This window comes from Aethalodelphis obliquidens, unplaced genomic scaffold (assembly GCF_003676395.1).
Source record: "Aethalodelphis obliquidens isolate GAN/ISIS:26980383/991018 unplaced genomic scaffold, ASM367639v1 scaffold7, whole genome shotgun sequence".
Classification (NCBI taxonomy): Eukaryota; Metazoa; Chordata; class Mammalia; order Artiodactyla; family Delphinidae; genus Aethalodelphis; species Aethalodelphis obliquidens.
Window position 1 is genome coordinate 33,864,828 of NW_020837951.1, and position 15,853 is coordinate 33,880,680.

The 15,853-nt window shown below is 37.1% G+C and overlaps 1 protein-coding gene across 6 annotated transcripts in view; it reads right to left on the reverse strand.

Annotated features, from left to right (window-relative positions):
• The window catches only part of NCBP1 (nuclear cap binding protein subunit 1), a 44,554-nt gene that overhangs the window by 866 nt on the left and 27,835 nt on the right, over positions 1-15,853 (reverse strand). For all 6 annotated transcript variants that reach the window (XM_027105410.1, XM_027105409.1, XM_027105411.1 and 3 more), the window contains 12 exons: positions 15,471-15,581; positions 14,681-14,745; positions 13,243-13,305; positions 12,925-12,999; positions 10,688-10,791; positions 8,359-8,481; positions 7,289-7,391; positions 6,164-6,257; positions 5,345-5,448; positions 3,295-3,409; positions 1,781-1,909; positions 1,081-1,194 (listed from right to left, as the gene is read on the reverse strand). In XM_027105410.1, the coding sequence (XP_026961211.1) occupies positions 1,081-1,194; positions 1,781-1,909; positions 3,295-3,409; positions 5,345-5,448; positions 6,164-6,257; positions 7,289-7,391; positions 8,359-8,481; positions 10,688-10,791; positions 12,925-12,999; positions 13,243-13,305; positions 14,681-14,745; positions 15,471-15,581 (1,200 nt within the window). The remainder of the gene's footprint in view (positions 1-1,080; positions 1,195-1,780; positions 1,910-3,294; positions 3,410-5,344; positions 5,449-6,163; positions 6,258-7,288; positions 7,392-8,358; positions 8,482-10,687; positions 10,792-12,924; positions 13,000-13,242; positions 13,306-14,680; positions 14,746-15,470; positions 15,582-15,853) is intronic.

Sequence of the window (15,853 nt, forward strand, 5' to 3'; positions counted from 1 at the left end):
CGTCTCTTCCCTAATCAGGACAAAATACAGTATGACTTTTTAAAAGCTGTCAGGACAGGGACTGATCTAGGAAGATTTAAAAAAAAAAAAGGGGGTGTTGAGGGGGAGGTGGTATACATTACAAATAAGAATAGCACTGTTACTAAGTAACCATGGTTTTAACCATGGTCCCTGAAACATAAAAATTTGGAATCATTTCCTTTTTTTGGTTAGGGCTTTAACGTATCTCTTTGCAAAAGAAAAAAATATTAAGAGAATTAGCCAGTGATATTAGCCAGTGATCTGTGAAGTATTCCACAAAATAGGAAAACCTCATTTTTTTTAATTAATCTTTTAAAAATAAAGAGGTCATCTGTCTTACTGAAAATCAGTGACTTGTTGAGCCTAACTGGGAAAAAAAATGTCAGAAAATAGTTTCTTCTATGTGTACAAATATAAACTTTAATATACTCAGATTCCTATAGGACTAACTAGGGGCTGTTAAAGCGTTTTAATTTGACAGTAACTAAAAAATCTAGAATAAATTTTTGTTTGGAGCCTTAAAGCACTCCCCCCCCCCCTTTTATGCCTTCTGCTTTAATCACTCTTTTCTAGAACAAACAAATGAGGATTTGGGGTGTTAGTATCTGAAGATACAAAGGATTAGTTTCACTCTCTTATAGATCTTTTTTCTTTTCTTTTTTTTTCCTTACAGATCTTTAAATCTAGCAGAGAGTAGGTGTTGCATTTTGCTTTCTATAAGGACCTCAGAGAACTTAAATAGTGCCTCCAGAAACAAGGTTATCATCTGCACATTGAATTTACAGAGATTCTTAAAATCTGATTACTCTTCCCTTAGCATTTTTTTCTCTATATGTTGTATTACAGCTAGGCTCTCCAAAGAGAATGGCAATTAGGAGTCTGAATGATACAGAGCCAATTTAAGCCTAAATATTGTGATGAGCAGCAGTAGGAACAAATGGACACTAAGGGGCTTACAGGTACTACATAACCTCCTGAGAGATTTGATGACTTTTTGAAATGGAAAATCCCTGTGGCTGGGAATAATGATGTTTATTATATAATCAGTTTTCCACAAACCTGTAGGAAGATCTGCTGGAGCCTCTCTATACAGTTCTTATACCACGGTGTTAATACACTGGTCCCGTCAGTTTCACATCGTACCAAGTGCTCAGTCAAGATCATGATAAAACGCTGGAAATGGGGTACAAAGTTCCAGAGGTGTCAGAAAAAATTCTTATACTTCGGAAACAATCAAATTTTTGACCAAGAGACCTCAAAGGTATTGCTTGTTTCACCCTTTGTGGTGTGTATTCATAACTTTCATAATTCAATAAATACTGTCAGTGTAGAAAAGCAGTGATAATGAGTTAGTACATCGTTTTCGGCAATACCCAAAGACCTTTAATGTCTAGATTAACTTATGCTAGTAATTTTTCTTAGAACCTGTTCTAAGGACATAATCAGAAATGTTAACAGAAGTGTATACACAAAAATCTTCAGGAAGGAAAACAATCAATAAATAGATCAACAATTGGGAATAATTAAATATGAAAGAGGTATTTAACAGTAGTATCCATTTTTTTTAAAGCAAGGAGAAATGCTCATGCAAGAATGCTCATTAAGTAAATAACAGAATTACTTTTATTTTTCCCTTAGAAACTTTTATATATTTAAGATCTTATAAATGAATATGTATTACTTCTGTGATAAAAACATTTTTTAAAACTAAAGAAATGTACTGTTTCTTTGAACATATCAGTGTCCCAAGCCAAGATACCTGAAATATGACAAGGAAGAGATTCTTTTGTTCACTCTGAGCAGATTCCACTTTCTCCTGCAGTCTTTCTATTTGTTCCTCAAGAGCCCCATCTTTCCTGTCACTGCTTCTGTCATCATCATCACTTCGCTACCGAATGCAAAGGAACAAAGGGAAAACACCATTTAGGATTGCAGTGTATTAAATCACATCAAGCAAATCTAAGGATTTTTATTATGTCTGGTCAAATGCTATTTGAAGACTTGTATTCTATAGTAAAAGTACTCCAGTGTCCCAAACATACAGGCAAAATGTCCCAAGTCCTATGAGTACCTCTTATCTAGGCCAGGGAAATTCAGTGGCACTTGGGCAATCGTGGTAGATTTGCTATAAAGCAGAAGTAAGTTATGCCTTTTATAAGACAGCCCACTCAAAGAGGAAATACGTGTCACATTTTTCCTCCATTCAAAATGAAAACAGCTTTGAGCTCCAAGGAAAATATACAGCTGATTTTTGTTATTCACCATAGTCTGTTTTATGAAATTGCTGGGAATCCTGAGTTTGTGAACACTGAACTGCTGCTCCTAGGGGAAATACAGGGTTAGGGTCTTGGGAGCCTCTCATCACAACACTTTCATCACCGTAGATCTGCGCTGCCCTCACAATAGCCACCAGCCACGCATGACACCTGAGCACTTGAAACGTGGTGTGACTGAAGAACTGACTTTTAAATTGTATTCAGATTTAATTAGCTTATAACTAGTTACATGTGGCTGGTGGTCACCATATTGGACACCACATATCTAGAGACCAGAGTGGTGTGAAGTCAAGTCTCTGGAGTTTGTACATGTATAAAATGGGGATGATACCATTTACCTTACAGTATTTTAGATCTGTGTGTTTACATACACTCAGGTATATATGAATGTCTAGATGGAGACTAGCACTCGAACCTGCTCTAGTTCATATAAATCATTAAACTTGCTTCTACCCTCTACTCTGATAAATGTGCATAACTGGAAAATTCTGTCATGAACAATACCAGCACTGTTTGCTAAATCACAGGATACAGCCAACTCACTGTTTCTGCCAAATAGCTAAAATACTTAACTTCTTATTAATATGAGAAGTATGAGAAGTATCTTATAGGCCTGGGAGTGACCCCCCCCCCCACTACCCCCAACCTTACCGGGGGAGTGGTGAACACAGACAATCTTCTCCCTCTTCCCCTCTTGCATCAGAAACTCTTATAGAAACACAAGTGTCCTCCTTCCTTCTCCTCCCTTTTTGGGAAGGCAAACATGAAACTGATCCAGAGATGGTGAACTATGGAGAAGTGAGGTTTGTGGCTTCCTAAACAGGTTCACCGTGCAGAACGAGAGAACAGCAGACCCCAGGTCCGTCCCTTCCTCCACTTCTACAAACAGCTCTGCATGATTTGGTCTCGAAAAAATAAGTTCCCATCAAGGTAATGAATATTCGCAAAAGTTTCTGGTATATTTTCTTTGACCATTTACAATCAACACAAGACTTACCCGTTTATGTTGCCTTGCGAGTTTTTCTTTAGCCTCTTCTAGCTCCTTTTGGATCTTAAGAACGTGTTTGTTCATCTTACGAATTGTGGAGTGCAAGATTTCCCAAACAAACAATCTTAAAGTAATAAGGCATTTGATTACTATATGTTAAACTCTACTCAGAAAATAAGACCTCTCAACTTTTATAACCTACTCATTCTTGAGGTTTTATATAGCCTTCTGTTTTTTTTTTTTTTTTTTTTTTTTTTCGGTACGCGGGCCTCTTACTGTTATGGCCTCTCCCTGTTGCGGAGCACAGGCTCAGCGGCCATGGCTCATGGGCCCAGCCGCTCCACGGCATGTGGGATCTTCCCGGACCGGGGCACAAACCCGTGTCCCCTGCATCGGCAGGCGGACTCTCAACCACTGCGCCACCAGGGAAGCCCTAGCCTTCTGTTCTTTAGGCAGACAGAATAAGGCATATCTCTCCAGCAACATTATGATTTTTCTTGTATTGTCAACTGTACAAACATCTAGCTCCACCCATTACTCAGGTGAGCTTCCTGAAGGCAATATTGGGTCCTTGTCATTTTTCTTATTTCCATCCCCTACTAGACACACATAGAAGGTATGTGTATATATTCAATGAAATGGCAAACCAGAAAAAACAGGTTAGGAACAAAAATACATTTTCTCTCTTCTAAATGTAAACACTAAGTATTGCAGCTTGAAATGGAAACAATCTGAGGCTCATTTGCATGGTTTATACTGTTGATATTTAACTAGCACAAACTCAGCCAATTCTCTTGACACATTTAAGAATCTCATTAGTTGATCATAGCTATCGACTGCTAGGCTTTTAAGAATGAGATATTTATGTCAACTACTTGCTCAAATACCAGGATCACCTATAAGTGCTTTAAATGTTTGTTGCATAAATATGCATGTGCTTTTTAAGTAGCTTCTTAACTGCTTGTATGTCTATACATTTGGTCTCCTAACCCCAGGATATACAGCACAGAAGAGTACTTCTTTCTACAGATTTTGATCTGGACAATGACAGTTGAAGTGGAAGATAATAAACCAATCATTTCATAAAACTCAAGGTCTAGAATGTTAGCAGATAGGATAAAAGAGCACAGTACTTTAACTCTGGAAGGGGTGGTCAGGGAAGGCTTTGCAGAGTTAGAGTTGCAGATGTAAATCATTCAGGATAATGGCTAACACCTACTTGAGTTGTCAGTTTTCTGAGATTTTGCAAATCTGAGAATGGTCTGACGTTGCCTTCATTTGTGAGTACCTACTTGGCTGGTATGATAACCTCAGACCACATTCTTTCACCCTAAGGATTCAGTTTATCTCAGACTAGTGTCCTCTGCCAATAACATACAATGAACAGGATAAAAGGTTGTGATGGATATTTATGTCTTTGCAAGTAATTTTCCTTTGTTTCCTGTTTTGTGTCAGCTCTTGCTGTCCCAGTCCTGATCAGTTATAAAGCCTATGGACTCAACATCATGTATAAGAACCAAACTTAATGAAAAGCCTCTTTCCTTTAGGAGGAATGAGTCTAGAATGAATCTTCTGTGTATTAAATCAAGGACTTTTATGACAGGTGAGACCTCCCTTCCCCAGAGGCATTCAGGTGCCCACCAGGCTTTCCTCAGTCCCTCCATGATGTGTAATCTATGACGGACTGTGATTTCTACCAGTTCCGGGGGTGCATTTCAGGTCCCCAGTGGAGCTGGAACTCCTGCCCATGTCCCATTGTCTAGTTGAGACCCTGCCATACAGCCTGATCTTCCCTCCCAATAGTCTGGATCATTTATAAGCATTTCTCCTGATTGGCTGAGTCCTAATTCAACTTACGTATATCCCTAAGAGACACTGCAGCCGGACTGGCTGTGTGGATTTCCATTGTGCAAGAATCTTTGCCAAGTCCAATCCTACCAGATTGGGCCATTATATTAATATCAACCTGGTTTGGACCAGAATTTGGAGCTCATGTATAAGGGACCACATATAAACTAATTCTTAGAGAACAGGAACTTTGTAAAATAATCCGTATTACCTAGTAAAGTCACGAGATAGTTCTGAAGAGAAGATCCAATTTGCTACTGCAGCACAGTCAACAATCTGTGTACGAATCATCTTATCTACTAGTACAGCAATCATCTACAATCAGAGAAAATAAATTATTAGGGTAAATCACACTTATATGTAGGCCACGATAATCCCCCTGCTGCAAAACTGAAGTTCATTTTCAGTGGCTATGGAACTGAACAATTTAACCATTAGGTCTTAAGATTTATTTTGCCTTCTGCTTGGCTCTGGTACTTATTGTAAGAATACAAGAACACAAAGATTGAGCAAAAAGAAAAACTCTGAATATTAACACTTAACAATGTTTCTTTAAATTTTAGATGATATATACAAAATACATAATTTCCATCGAATCTTAAAATTTAGAAATACAAGGTAGTTTTATCACAAAAGTCTTAATATAACTCTGAAATTTATTTTAATGCCTCTTTATAATACATGGTATGATAATAGTGTATCGAGATTTGACAAATCTGGAGCTTGTTTTTTAGAAACTGGCTAGACTATTCTTTCCTACCCAACTGGAGAACCTTCCAAGAAATAAGCATTCTTATTAAGTACTTAAAATGAGCTGAGATATTACAATACCAAACCAAATCATAACAATTGCTCTTTAAAGAATAACTCAAACATCATTACTTTTTCATAGCACTAAAATTACAGATTTAAAAACTGTTCTATAGGCAAGAGTCAAATTTCATGTTCTGCAAACTAAAACGATGGTATTAACTGCCTTATTTTTATACCTGTACAATCAGCACCTCAATATGTCTTAAATAGTTTTTACCTGTGGATGGTTCCGCCAGACCTCAAACATGACTCTTAGAACATGTAATTTTCCTTCATCACTTTCAGCTAGGGTTTTGAAGACTTCATGAAACCTTTTGACAGTGGGGGGAAAAACACCACATACAAACTTATTAAACATTTTAATATTTTCAAAGCCTTTACAGTGCTACTCAGTTTACAGCGCAATATATAAATGCAAAATAACCAAACGTTAACCATTAAGGATATAAAAGGTATGATTAGGATTTCAGTTTGTATGGAATTTGTCATAAAATCTTAGGAAAATTATACTATCATTAGCCTAGGACTATAGTTTACTGTGTATCTAAGAATAGATGAGGGCTAAGGAACTAACACAGGTGCAGTATTCTGACTGTGCCTTCTGTGAGAATCCTGCAAGTCATAGGACGAGTTAGAAAGTTCTGTCTTTAGATGCCAACCTTTGGGTGGCTCCTAAAAATGTAGCTGGCTCTCAATTCTGCTAACCTTTTTTTAGGAAGATGCTTAGACAAGGTGGCAACTTTTTTTTTTAAATAAATAAATTTATTTATTTATTTATTGATGTATGGATGGATGGATGGCTGTGTTGCTGTGTGTGTGCTTTCTCTAGTTGTAGCGAGTGGGCTTCTCATTGTGGTGGCTTCTCTTGTTGTGGAACATGGGCTCTAGGCATGTGGGCTCAGTAGCTGTGGCACATGGGCTTAGTTGCTCTGTGGCATGTGGGATCTTCCCAGACCAGGGATCGAACCTGCATCTCCTGCATTGGTAGGTGGATTCTTAACCACTGTGCCATCAGGGAAGTCCCAAGGTGGCAACTTCTTGACTGTATATATGACTGTCCTATGGACTCAGGTTTTTCACTTGTTTCTCTAAAGGTTTATATGAAAAAATGTACATTCTATTGAATATATATACATGCAAACTGTGCTAACAGACTGACAGGAGCCATAGGATGGGGATTTTAGCTACCACAAACCAAAACCCATTGTATCAAATTATATGATAATACTGTTATTAAGATCTTCACAGTCAATAATTTTAGGTAAAAATCAGGATGCCATTGGTGTTCACCAAACAAAGTCCTGAACCCTCAAGACAGCACGTGTGTTCTTGTTGTACTTACTTTGCAAGAGCACTGAAGGAGTGGCTGAATGACTTGGCTGCTAAGTGTAGCAGAGTCTGTACAAAGACCTCTATTTTCAATGGGTTAAAGCTGAATCCTTCATCTGAAAAATAGCCCACAGTAAGAGAGTTAGGAAAATGTTTTAAGTATAGCAATTTTTTGGTCCCTTGCCTGAATCGCTAAACAGATGGCACACTCACATCCAAATACCAAGTGAGACATTCAAGCAAATGTCTTTGAGTACTAATAGATGATAAAAGACTATCACTGATTTCAAATACTCAAAATATAAAACTAAGCATAATCTTAATTCTTAATTTTTTGGGATTGTTTCCCTAATTCTTCTATATGATCCATTTCTTTTTACAAATACCACATAGATTTCCTTGTTCTTATCTCTCTACATGGTGGCAAGATAATAAATATAGTAAAAGAAAAAAATACAGTAAGCCCTTAACAGTTAGGTCTATGTCCTGTTTGAGAATGTCTAAATTTAACATTTTGAACTATACTTTCTAAATACATTTTCTCTAACATCATAATACAAGTTTCTTAAAAAAATCTAAACAAACAAAATCCCAATAATAAATAACCCAAACACCATTAATGTTTTGACTGTGTCATTTTTCTGTGCATGTCATTATGTAACACATCTAACAACAAAATCTGCCCCCCAACAAATGGTTAACCTAGTTGTCCCAGTAGACTTTTCATCTCTTTTACTGATTTTTTTGTTTTAGTTATTGTAATTTTCAAGATGTTTTAATACGACATAAAGCAAGTCCCTCTCATTCTTTTTGTCTTATCTGTTGATGATAAACTTATAGTTAATTTGGAGAGAAAATCCAACTTTATAATATACCAAGTCTTTCTGGGCAGGAAACTCTCTAAAGTGAAAAGAGGGAATGTTTAAGGGAGAAGATAGCTGGGTTCTGGGAACAATGGTCAGGCTGGACAGGCCAAACAAATATATTGCTTTATGAGTATCCCATGAGATTTAAGAAAATTATGTTTATACTTTTAGCATGGCCCATACAGAGTTCCATTCAAGAAATATTTAATTCCCTTACCATCATCGTCATCCTGGTTAGGATTTGGTACGTCTTTCAGAATGCTGAAGATTTCATCATTGGTTGCTTTACTTTTAAAGGCAACAGCTAAACAGAGGGCAACCGAATGTCCAGGAAGAGAGTCTAAGCACAGAATGGGGAGGAGAGTAGACCAGGTTTTAAGACTATTGTTGCAATTAGTTAAATAACTGAGAAACCTTAAAAAAAAATTATTTTCTTTTAAAATAGAGTACTCTTTCTCCTAAGATCAATATTCTGTATAAAGATAACCACATGTGAAAGTTTCATTTAATAGGGCAATGGTTTTTTCACCTAAAATAAAGCATAAGAGGTAATTCTTGCCCCGATACTTCCTTAACACGGAGCTAACTGAAATTCAGAGTATGAGGGGTACTGATCTTCTTCAGGGATGAGGGTGAGGGGACACAGCTGCAGCTGTCCTTTGACAGTCCTCAAATCCCTAGGCCTCCGTAAGCTGAGAATCAATGTATTCTCTTTGATTTTGGTCAATGTACCCTTCCTCCTCCCTTTCCCTAAGACAGTGGAAACTAAATTTGGGTTTGAACAACGTGAAGGCTGCCAACTTAAGACAGATTTTTTGCTTTTCTCTTCTGCTGAGTCCACACACTTGAATATGTGTAAGCCAGATGCTCATGTGCTTTGACTCCACATGTTTACTGGTGGTTAATACCTGTTGAGTCCTTACTGTATTATATAGTACTAGTATATACTGATATACTGTATGGCGTCACCAGAACAACTACTTTTAATGTAAGGTAGACAAAGAGGTAACAAAAAATTCTGACGTAGAATATGAGTTACTAAGCACTTGGAATGAATAAAGTCAATTACAACAGGTCACATGTGCTGTGTGCTCTTCTTGAAAGTGGGAGAGAAAATACGTGAAGAAAAACAGAATCCTCTGCCACTGTGACGTCTACATTCTAGGTGGAAAACCAAGATATTCACATAAGAAGTAGCCAGAGAGCAACACAAAACTGGCTTGCGTTAAAAAATATTTAAAAGACTGGAGCTTGGGCTAGACCCTGGAAAGAGAACAGGAATCAGAAGAGAAAGGGCTTTCTAGAATGGGATAATGGCACAAAGGCAAACGCAAGAAAGCATAGAAGAAATAAAAAAGGAAGTGGGCCTGGCTGGAGTGGAGGTTAGTTTGAGAAGAACTGACAAATCATAAAGTAGGAATGACAAGAGGGCCTTAAGTGTTAGGCTATTTCTATGGAAAAAAAGAAAGCTCAGTGTTCAACAAAAGTCTGAACTCTTTGATATCAAAGACTGTACCTTATGGTTCTCTGAGCCAGTACAAAGCAGAAATCAAAACTTGGCACTTACAAGTACCACATCAAGCTTTGCTTTTTCAGGAAAAGACAGTGGTCAAGAGCAGGGCTGCTCAGTATCTGACTCTGGGCTTTACCACTCAAAGCAATCTCACTCTGGCTCTTTGAAGCCATTTCCTCATTGTAAAATTTGTAAAATAAACATACCTATTTCTCAGAGTTGTTTTAAGGAATACGTGACATTGTAACATAGGAAATGTACTTAGCATTGGAACCAACTGAGTTTATTTCAAGGAAAACAGGTGTAGTCTGAGGTGCAGGTGGAGAACCAGGGGTACAATATGAGAAGGCAAGGGAGAGGAGTGAGTTTCAAGATGCAAAGAACTGCTACACAACACGAACTGGAAGGCTCATGGAGGAGCTGTGTTCAGTGCCATGTGAAAAGACTAACTTGGAAACTCAACACCTAACTCTCTACCAGTGCTCACCAATGTACAACCTTACCTTCATTAAGTGTAAAGCACAAAATGGCATATCAAATTATATAGCCCCCCCCTCGATTTATAGTGCAACCTCAGAAATGATGTGACCAAAAAGTAAGAAAAGCATGTTCAAGAATTTACTTCTAGCGGCATACGGCTGGTCAAAATACAGTCTATGTGCACCTGAACTGTTACCAGATATTAATCAGTTCGAGTAATCTCCATTGCCATGACAAACGTATTTTCATTCTATTAAGTTCTGGCTATAAATTCATCTTGCTATACTTAGCAACATTTAAAATAATGTCATGGATATAACATTATAAACAATATTAAAAGAAAAAAGTAACAAGCCAGTAATAACTAAGTAAATCATAATAAACCTTCAAAATGATAGCAAATAAAACAATAGAGGTTAGTGAGAAATCACCTTTCAAACAGAAAATATAAACCCAAGAAGAGAAAAAGTTCACTTTCTCCACCTTAGATAACCGACTTAAGAGAATACTTGCATTAGTACCTTTTAAAAACAGGATTTGTTTTATTACTTACTGCTACTTTCATCTCCATACTTGTAAATGCAGGTTGGGTTTGCAGGACATAGAGCTGAGAAGGTAGGAGGGACAATATCTAATATACGCTGATGGTAAGACAACCTACAATACAAATAAGAGCCTCAGAAAATATCATTCATCAGTTCCATTCTTCAGTAACATCCAACTTACCCAGAAGGTCACAATCTCCAACACCCCAACTCAGCTGACAACCAAGAAATAAAAGAGGACAACAAGTCTTTTAAACTGTTGTCTAGGCCAGCACGAGAACTCAGGCCTTCTTCAAAACTTACTGGTTTGCACTAGGTGTGGGCCACTGGGTCCACAAGCCTGGAGGCCAGGTATGTGGGGTGGTGATGGTGGGGTGGGATGAGGTAGAGGAAACCGTTTGTATGGTTGGGAGACTTGGTTGGGTTATATTGCAGCAAATAAATACTTATTGAGGCTAATGGGAACCAGGTTTCTTAATGCCTGCAAAGGTATTTACAAATCATGGCAAAGGGGAAGGCTAGGAAAAAAATGAGGTGTTTGGTTGGAATTGGAGGGATACACACATCTAAGTGGATATAAAAATAGTTACAGATGTGTGTGTGTGTGTAGAAATATATTCACTACCCTTGTCCATCCAGAGGGCCTAGAACCAATGACACCCCAATAGTAACAAGCACATCAAGTGTCCAGACCTTGCTTCCTAAGTGCCATGCTCCACTAAAAGAAACTCGGACTCCTTGAATAAATAGATGATTCCAGGAAAGGGGCAAGGAAACACAAGATAAGCCTGGAATATCTTGTGCCAGAAATAAGGAAATGCTCAATGAATGGAGGGGGACATTAAAGAAGAAAAAAAATGGACACAGGAGCCACAAGGGACTCCCAATGGACAAATCAGGGACAATCTGAGCATCATAATTAATAAAGACAGTAATGAATTAGAACCCACTGAATGAAATAGTCCCTACTGATATATAAACACAGGAATTAATAAATGGGTGAAAAAGGAAAGCTCTTTCTTACAGTAGAATGCCAACTAATAAATGTAGAAAAAATAATAGACAAAGAGAATCATCACTTGGCAATTACCACAGTGGTGACAGATAAAAGTACAAGTTGTCAGTGGAGGTCTGATAAAGAACAGGACGTAACCTCAGAGTATTTCCCACAAAATATTAATCAACTACAAAGGGAAAAAATGGTGAATTTAAGTTAGAGAAGCCTGACATGGCCATGTAATCAAGGTTAACATCTCTAGTGGTGGGACAATGCAAGACTTGAGTCATGAGGGCGCCATCAAGGCAACACAACAAAGTAAGGCCTACATTCTTTAAAACTGACAAGGACATGAAAGATAATAACAGCTGTTCAAGATTGACTGAAGAGGGCTTCCCTGGTGGCGCAGTGGTTGAGAGTCCGCCTGCCGATGCAGGGGACATGGGTTCGTGCCCTGGTCTGGGAAGATCCCATATGCCGCGGAGTGGCTGGGCCCGTGAGCCATGGCCACTGAGCCTGCGTGTCTGGAGCCTGTGCCCCGCAATGGGAGAGGCCACAACAGTGAGAGGCCCGCGTACTGCCAAAAAAAAAAAAGATTGACTGAAGAAAATGACAACCAAATGCTACACACGTTCTATCCAAGAATTCTGGACCAGAAAGGGAAAAGACATTGTTGGGATGGTTAGCAAAATTTCAGCAGCATCTGTGGATCGTATAGTGGTATTACTGTATCAGAGCTCATTTCCTGATTTGGAGAGCTGTATGCTGGTCATGTAGGGGAGTGTTTTTGTTTTGAGGAAATATACAACCGACCATTAAAGGATGCTTGGACATCATATCTGCAACTTGTTTTCAAAGGGTTCAGAAAAAGACCAATATAAAGGGTAGATTACATACACAGAGAGGGAAAAAGGACTAGGACATTAGAACAAATGTAGTAAAATGTTAACTAGGGAATCTAGATGAACACTATACAGAGCTCTATTTTGGCAATTTTCCTGAAATCTGAAATTATTTCAAAGTCTATTTGACAAAAAAACCTTATTGGCTTAATTCACATAGAATCCAGATGGCATGGTTGCCCAAGTTTTTCAGCCTAAATCTTGATTACAAACTGAAAGGGAAGAGAGGTAGGTACTTGGATTTAAAAAATAATATTCTAGACATACATCACAAATGCAGAGATGGGAAAAATACCCCCACAGAAATTAGAAGACCTAAGCCAAGGAGAAAACACAAAGAACTTACCTCATACATTTTTCTAGAACTTCTCTTACAAACTTTGGTTTGGGACTTTCTGGATCTTGAGTAAGACAATCTGACCTAATGAGGAAATATAGTTTTGTAAGTTCTTACACATGATCTGCAGCTATACCTAACTTGTACTTAGCTACAAATAGTTCCCTTCTACCTAAATTATTACATTTATATACATACAAAAAAAACCCTAAATCTTTCAGACTGTGAAGAAGATTGCTTTTATATTATAGTTTTAAATATTAACTTTTTAAAAAAAATGGCAGACTGTAGAGAGAAGAAAGATATAATATACATAACACTGCTTACCAATCTTCCCAGCTCCAACGGAACTGGAAGTTACTTAGATGATGGGAAAACCAATTAATAAACCTATACAGAGAAGTGGGGTGGGGGGACAGAAAAGGATGAATGGTTGCAATTTATAACAGGAACTTACATAATCCTTCAGACAAAACCCGATTTCCCCCTACCTACAGCTGTATTTTCTCCTACCAGTTACCCTTTTCTGTGCAAATCCTGTAACTCACCTTCTACTTCAAAAAGTAGCAGTCCCCCATCTCACTCCTAACAGTGCTATCCTTTTTAAGTGAATAATTGATATGATTCAAGTGCCTGTTTTATATCAAGTACCTTATATATGTTTATATAATTTAATTCTCACAATAACTTCTGAGGAATGTATTATTTTCCCCATTTAACTGACAACGAAACAGAGGTGTGAGGTGCAAAAATAAAAAAGATTAAAAACGTTTTATAAACGGACGAGCCAAAGTAGTCTCTCATCATCATACCACACCCTTTCACCACAAACAACAAAATATACCATCAAAGCCCCCTTTTCTCTTAAAAACACATCTGATCTCTCTGACTAGATAGGGATCACCTTAGTAGACTGTATAACACTGTGAAATTTTTAAGAGCCCAATGAACACTTGCTGAATGAATGGCATAATAGGGATGCCCAGCACAACTGATGGTTTATTAATTAGACTGGGAAAAAAACCTCAGCAGACACCTTCTTAAAGCACATCCCTCATGTATCTATAATTTCAGTCATTACAATTACTCAAGATAATAGGTCAACAACACAGGATAGCCTTTACTGATAATTTTCAAATATCGCATTTGAACAGCAGACATGACAGATTATGGAAATGTTCAATATCTGTCCTGATCTACTTTGGAAAACTGACAGAAGAGAGAACACCAGCTAATAAAGGTAGTACATAATAGACCTCACCCAGAAGATGACAACAGGCATGAAATTACCACAGCTATAAAAATCCAATATGGCCTTTTGTATAAACTGAGTCTTGGAGCTGTAGTTACATAGTAGCTAATTATTTTAGAAGCAGATACTATTCATAAACAAAATTACATATTATATAAACATAAATATACAGTATGAGACTCTGCTTCTACATATGGGTTAGCATAAAACCTATTTTAAAAGCTTACCTACCCAATTACAGAGGGAAAAGTGTAACCATACCAAAGAACTAAACAATGCAATTAAAGAAAACCTCAGTATGGGCATCATTTCATGTTGAAAATTAAACTAGAAAGTGTAATGTTATAACAATTACAAGTTTTATTATATAAAGGATTATTTGTGGGAGGCAAGAAAGAAAAACCAACTTGGAAATTCTTAAAAAGGTGATTGTTTTCCTTATCAAATTCTTTTATAAAGTACAGGGAGAAGAAGCTGCTAACACTCAGTACAGAAATAAGGCAATTACTATACCTGTCTACGCATGTAGTATTCATCGTGTCCAAACGCATGTATAACATTTCAGTTGCCTGTGCAAGCTGTGAATTTCAGGATAAGGAAAACTATACTCTCCTTGAAAATAAGCTGTGGTAGAAAAAATAAATAACATTTCTTAGAAGTCTATATAATGACTAATAATGCTGAGCTTTGTTTCAAGTTACTGATCTTTGAGGTATCAGTGATGTACATTTGATCTGTATACACCCATGAAATCGAGATAATGAGCATTTACATCATCTCCAAAAGTTCCCCATGCTCTTTTGTAATCCATTCTCCCTTTTGCCCCTCATTTATGCCCCCAAGCAAATATTGGTCTGCTGTCACTATATTACTTTGCATTTTCTAGGATTTTGTGTAAATGGTATCATATAGTGTGAATTCATATTTGTTTGGCACCTTTTATTCAATATAATTATTTTGCAATTCATTCATGTTGCTGCCTGCATTGAAAATTTGTCCTTTTTTTTTTATTACTGAGTAGTATTCCACTGTATAGCTGTAACAAAATTTGCTTATCCATTCTGTTGATGGATATTTGGATTGTTTCCAGTTTTGGGTTATTACAAATAAAGTTATGAACATTTATTCTCTTGGGTAAATACTCCAGAGCAAAATGGCTGGATTGTATAGTACACGTAATGTTTAACTTTTAAAGAAATGCCAAACTGTTTTCATGAAGTGATTTAAACCCACAAGCAGAAATATTTAATAATCTCTTAAAGTCAGGCCAAAGAGAGTACATTAAAAACAAAGGAAAGGATACAACTTGGGGTAGAGAGCCAGGCTGAAGTTTACACAGTTCAATGAGAAGTGTTGTGTACATCACATCAATGTGAGGGGGTGCTGGAAGTTGAAACAGCTCTGCAAAGATCACCTACAAAGGAATTACAAGTCAGAACTCAATTCAACAGCTATCTACACACTTCCACTATTAGAAACACCTCAATGTTCTAAAGTCTAACTCTATGGTATTCATAATAAAAAAAAATTACTTTTTAACCTTTAAAATTATGCTCTTTAAAACACAAAGATCTACAATTGAATACTGTAATGAAGATTTCTTATCTCTATAACTCAATCAAATAAGGATATGCAAAAATTAATGCTTAGTTGATACTTCCAGAGAACTGTCCAATTTCAACTCTG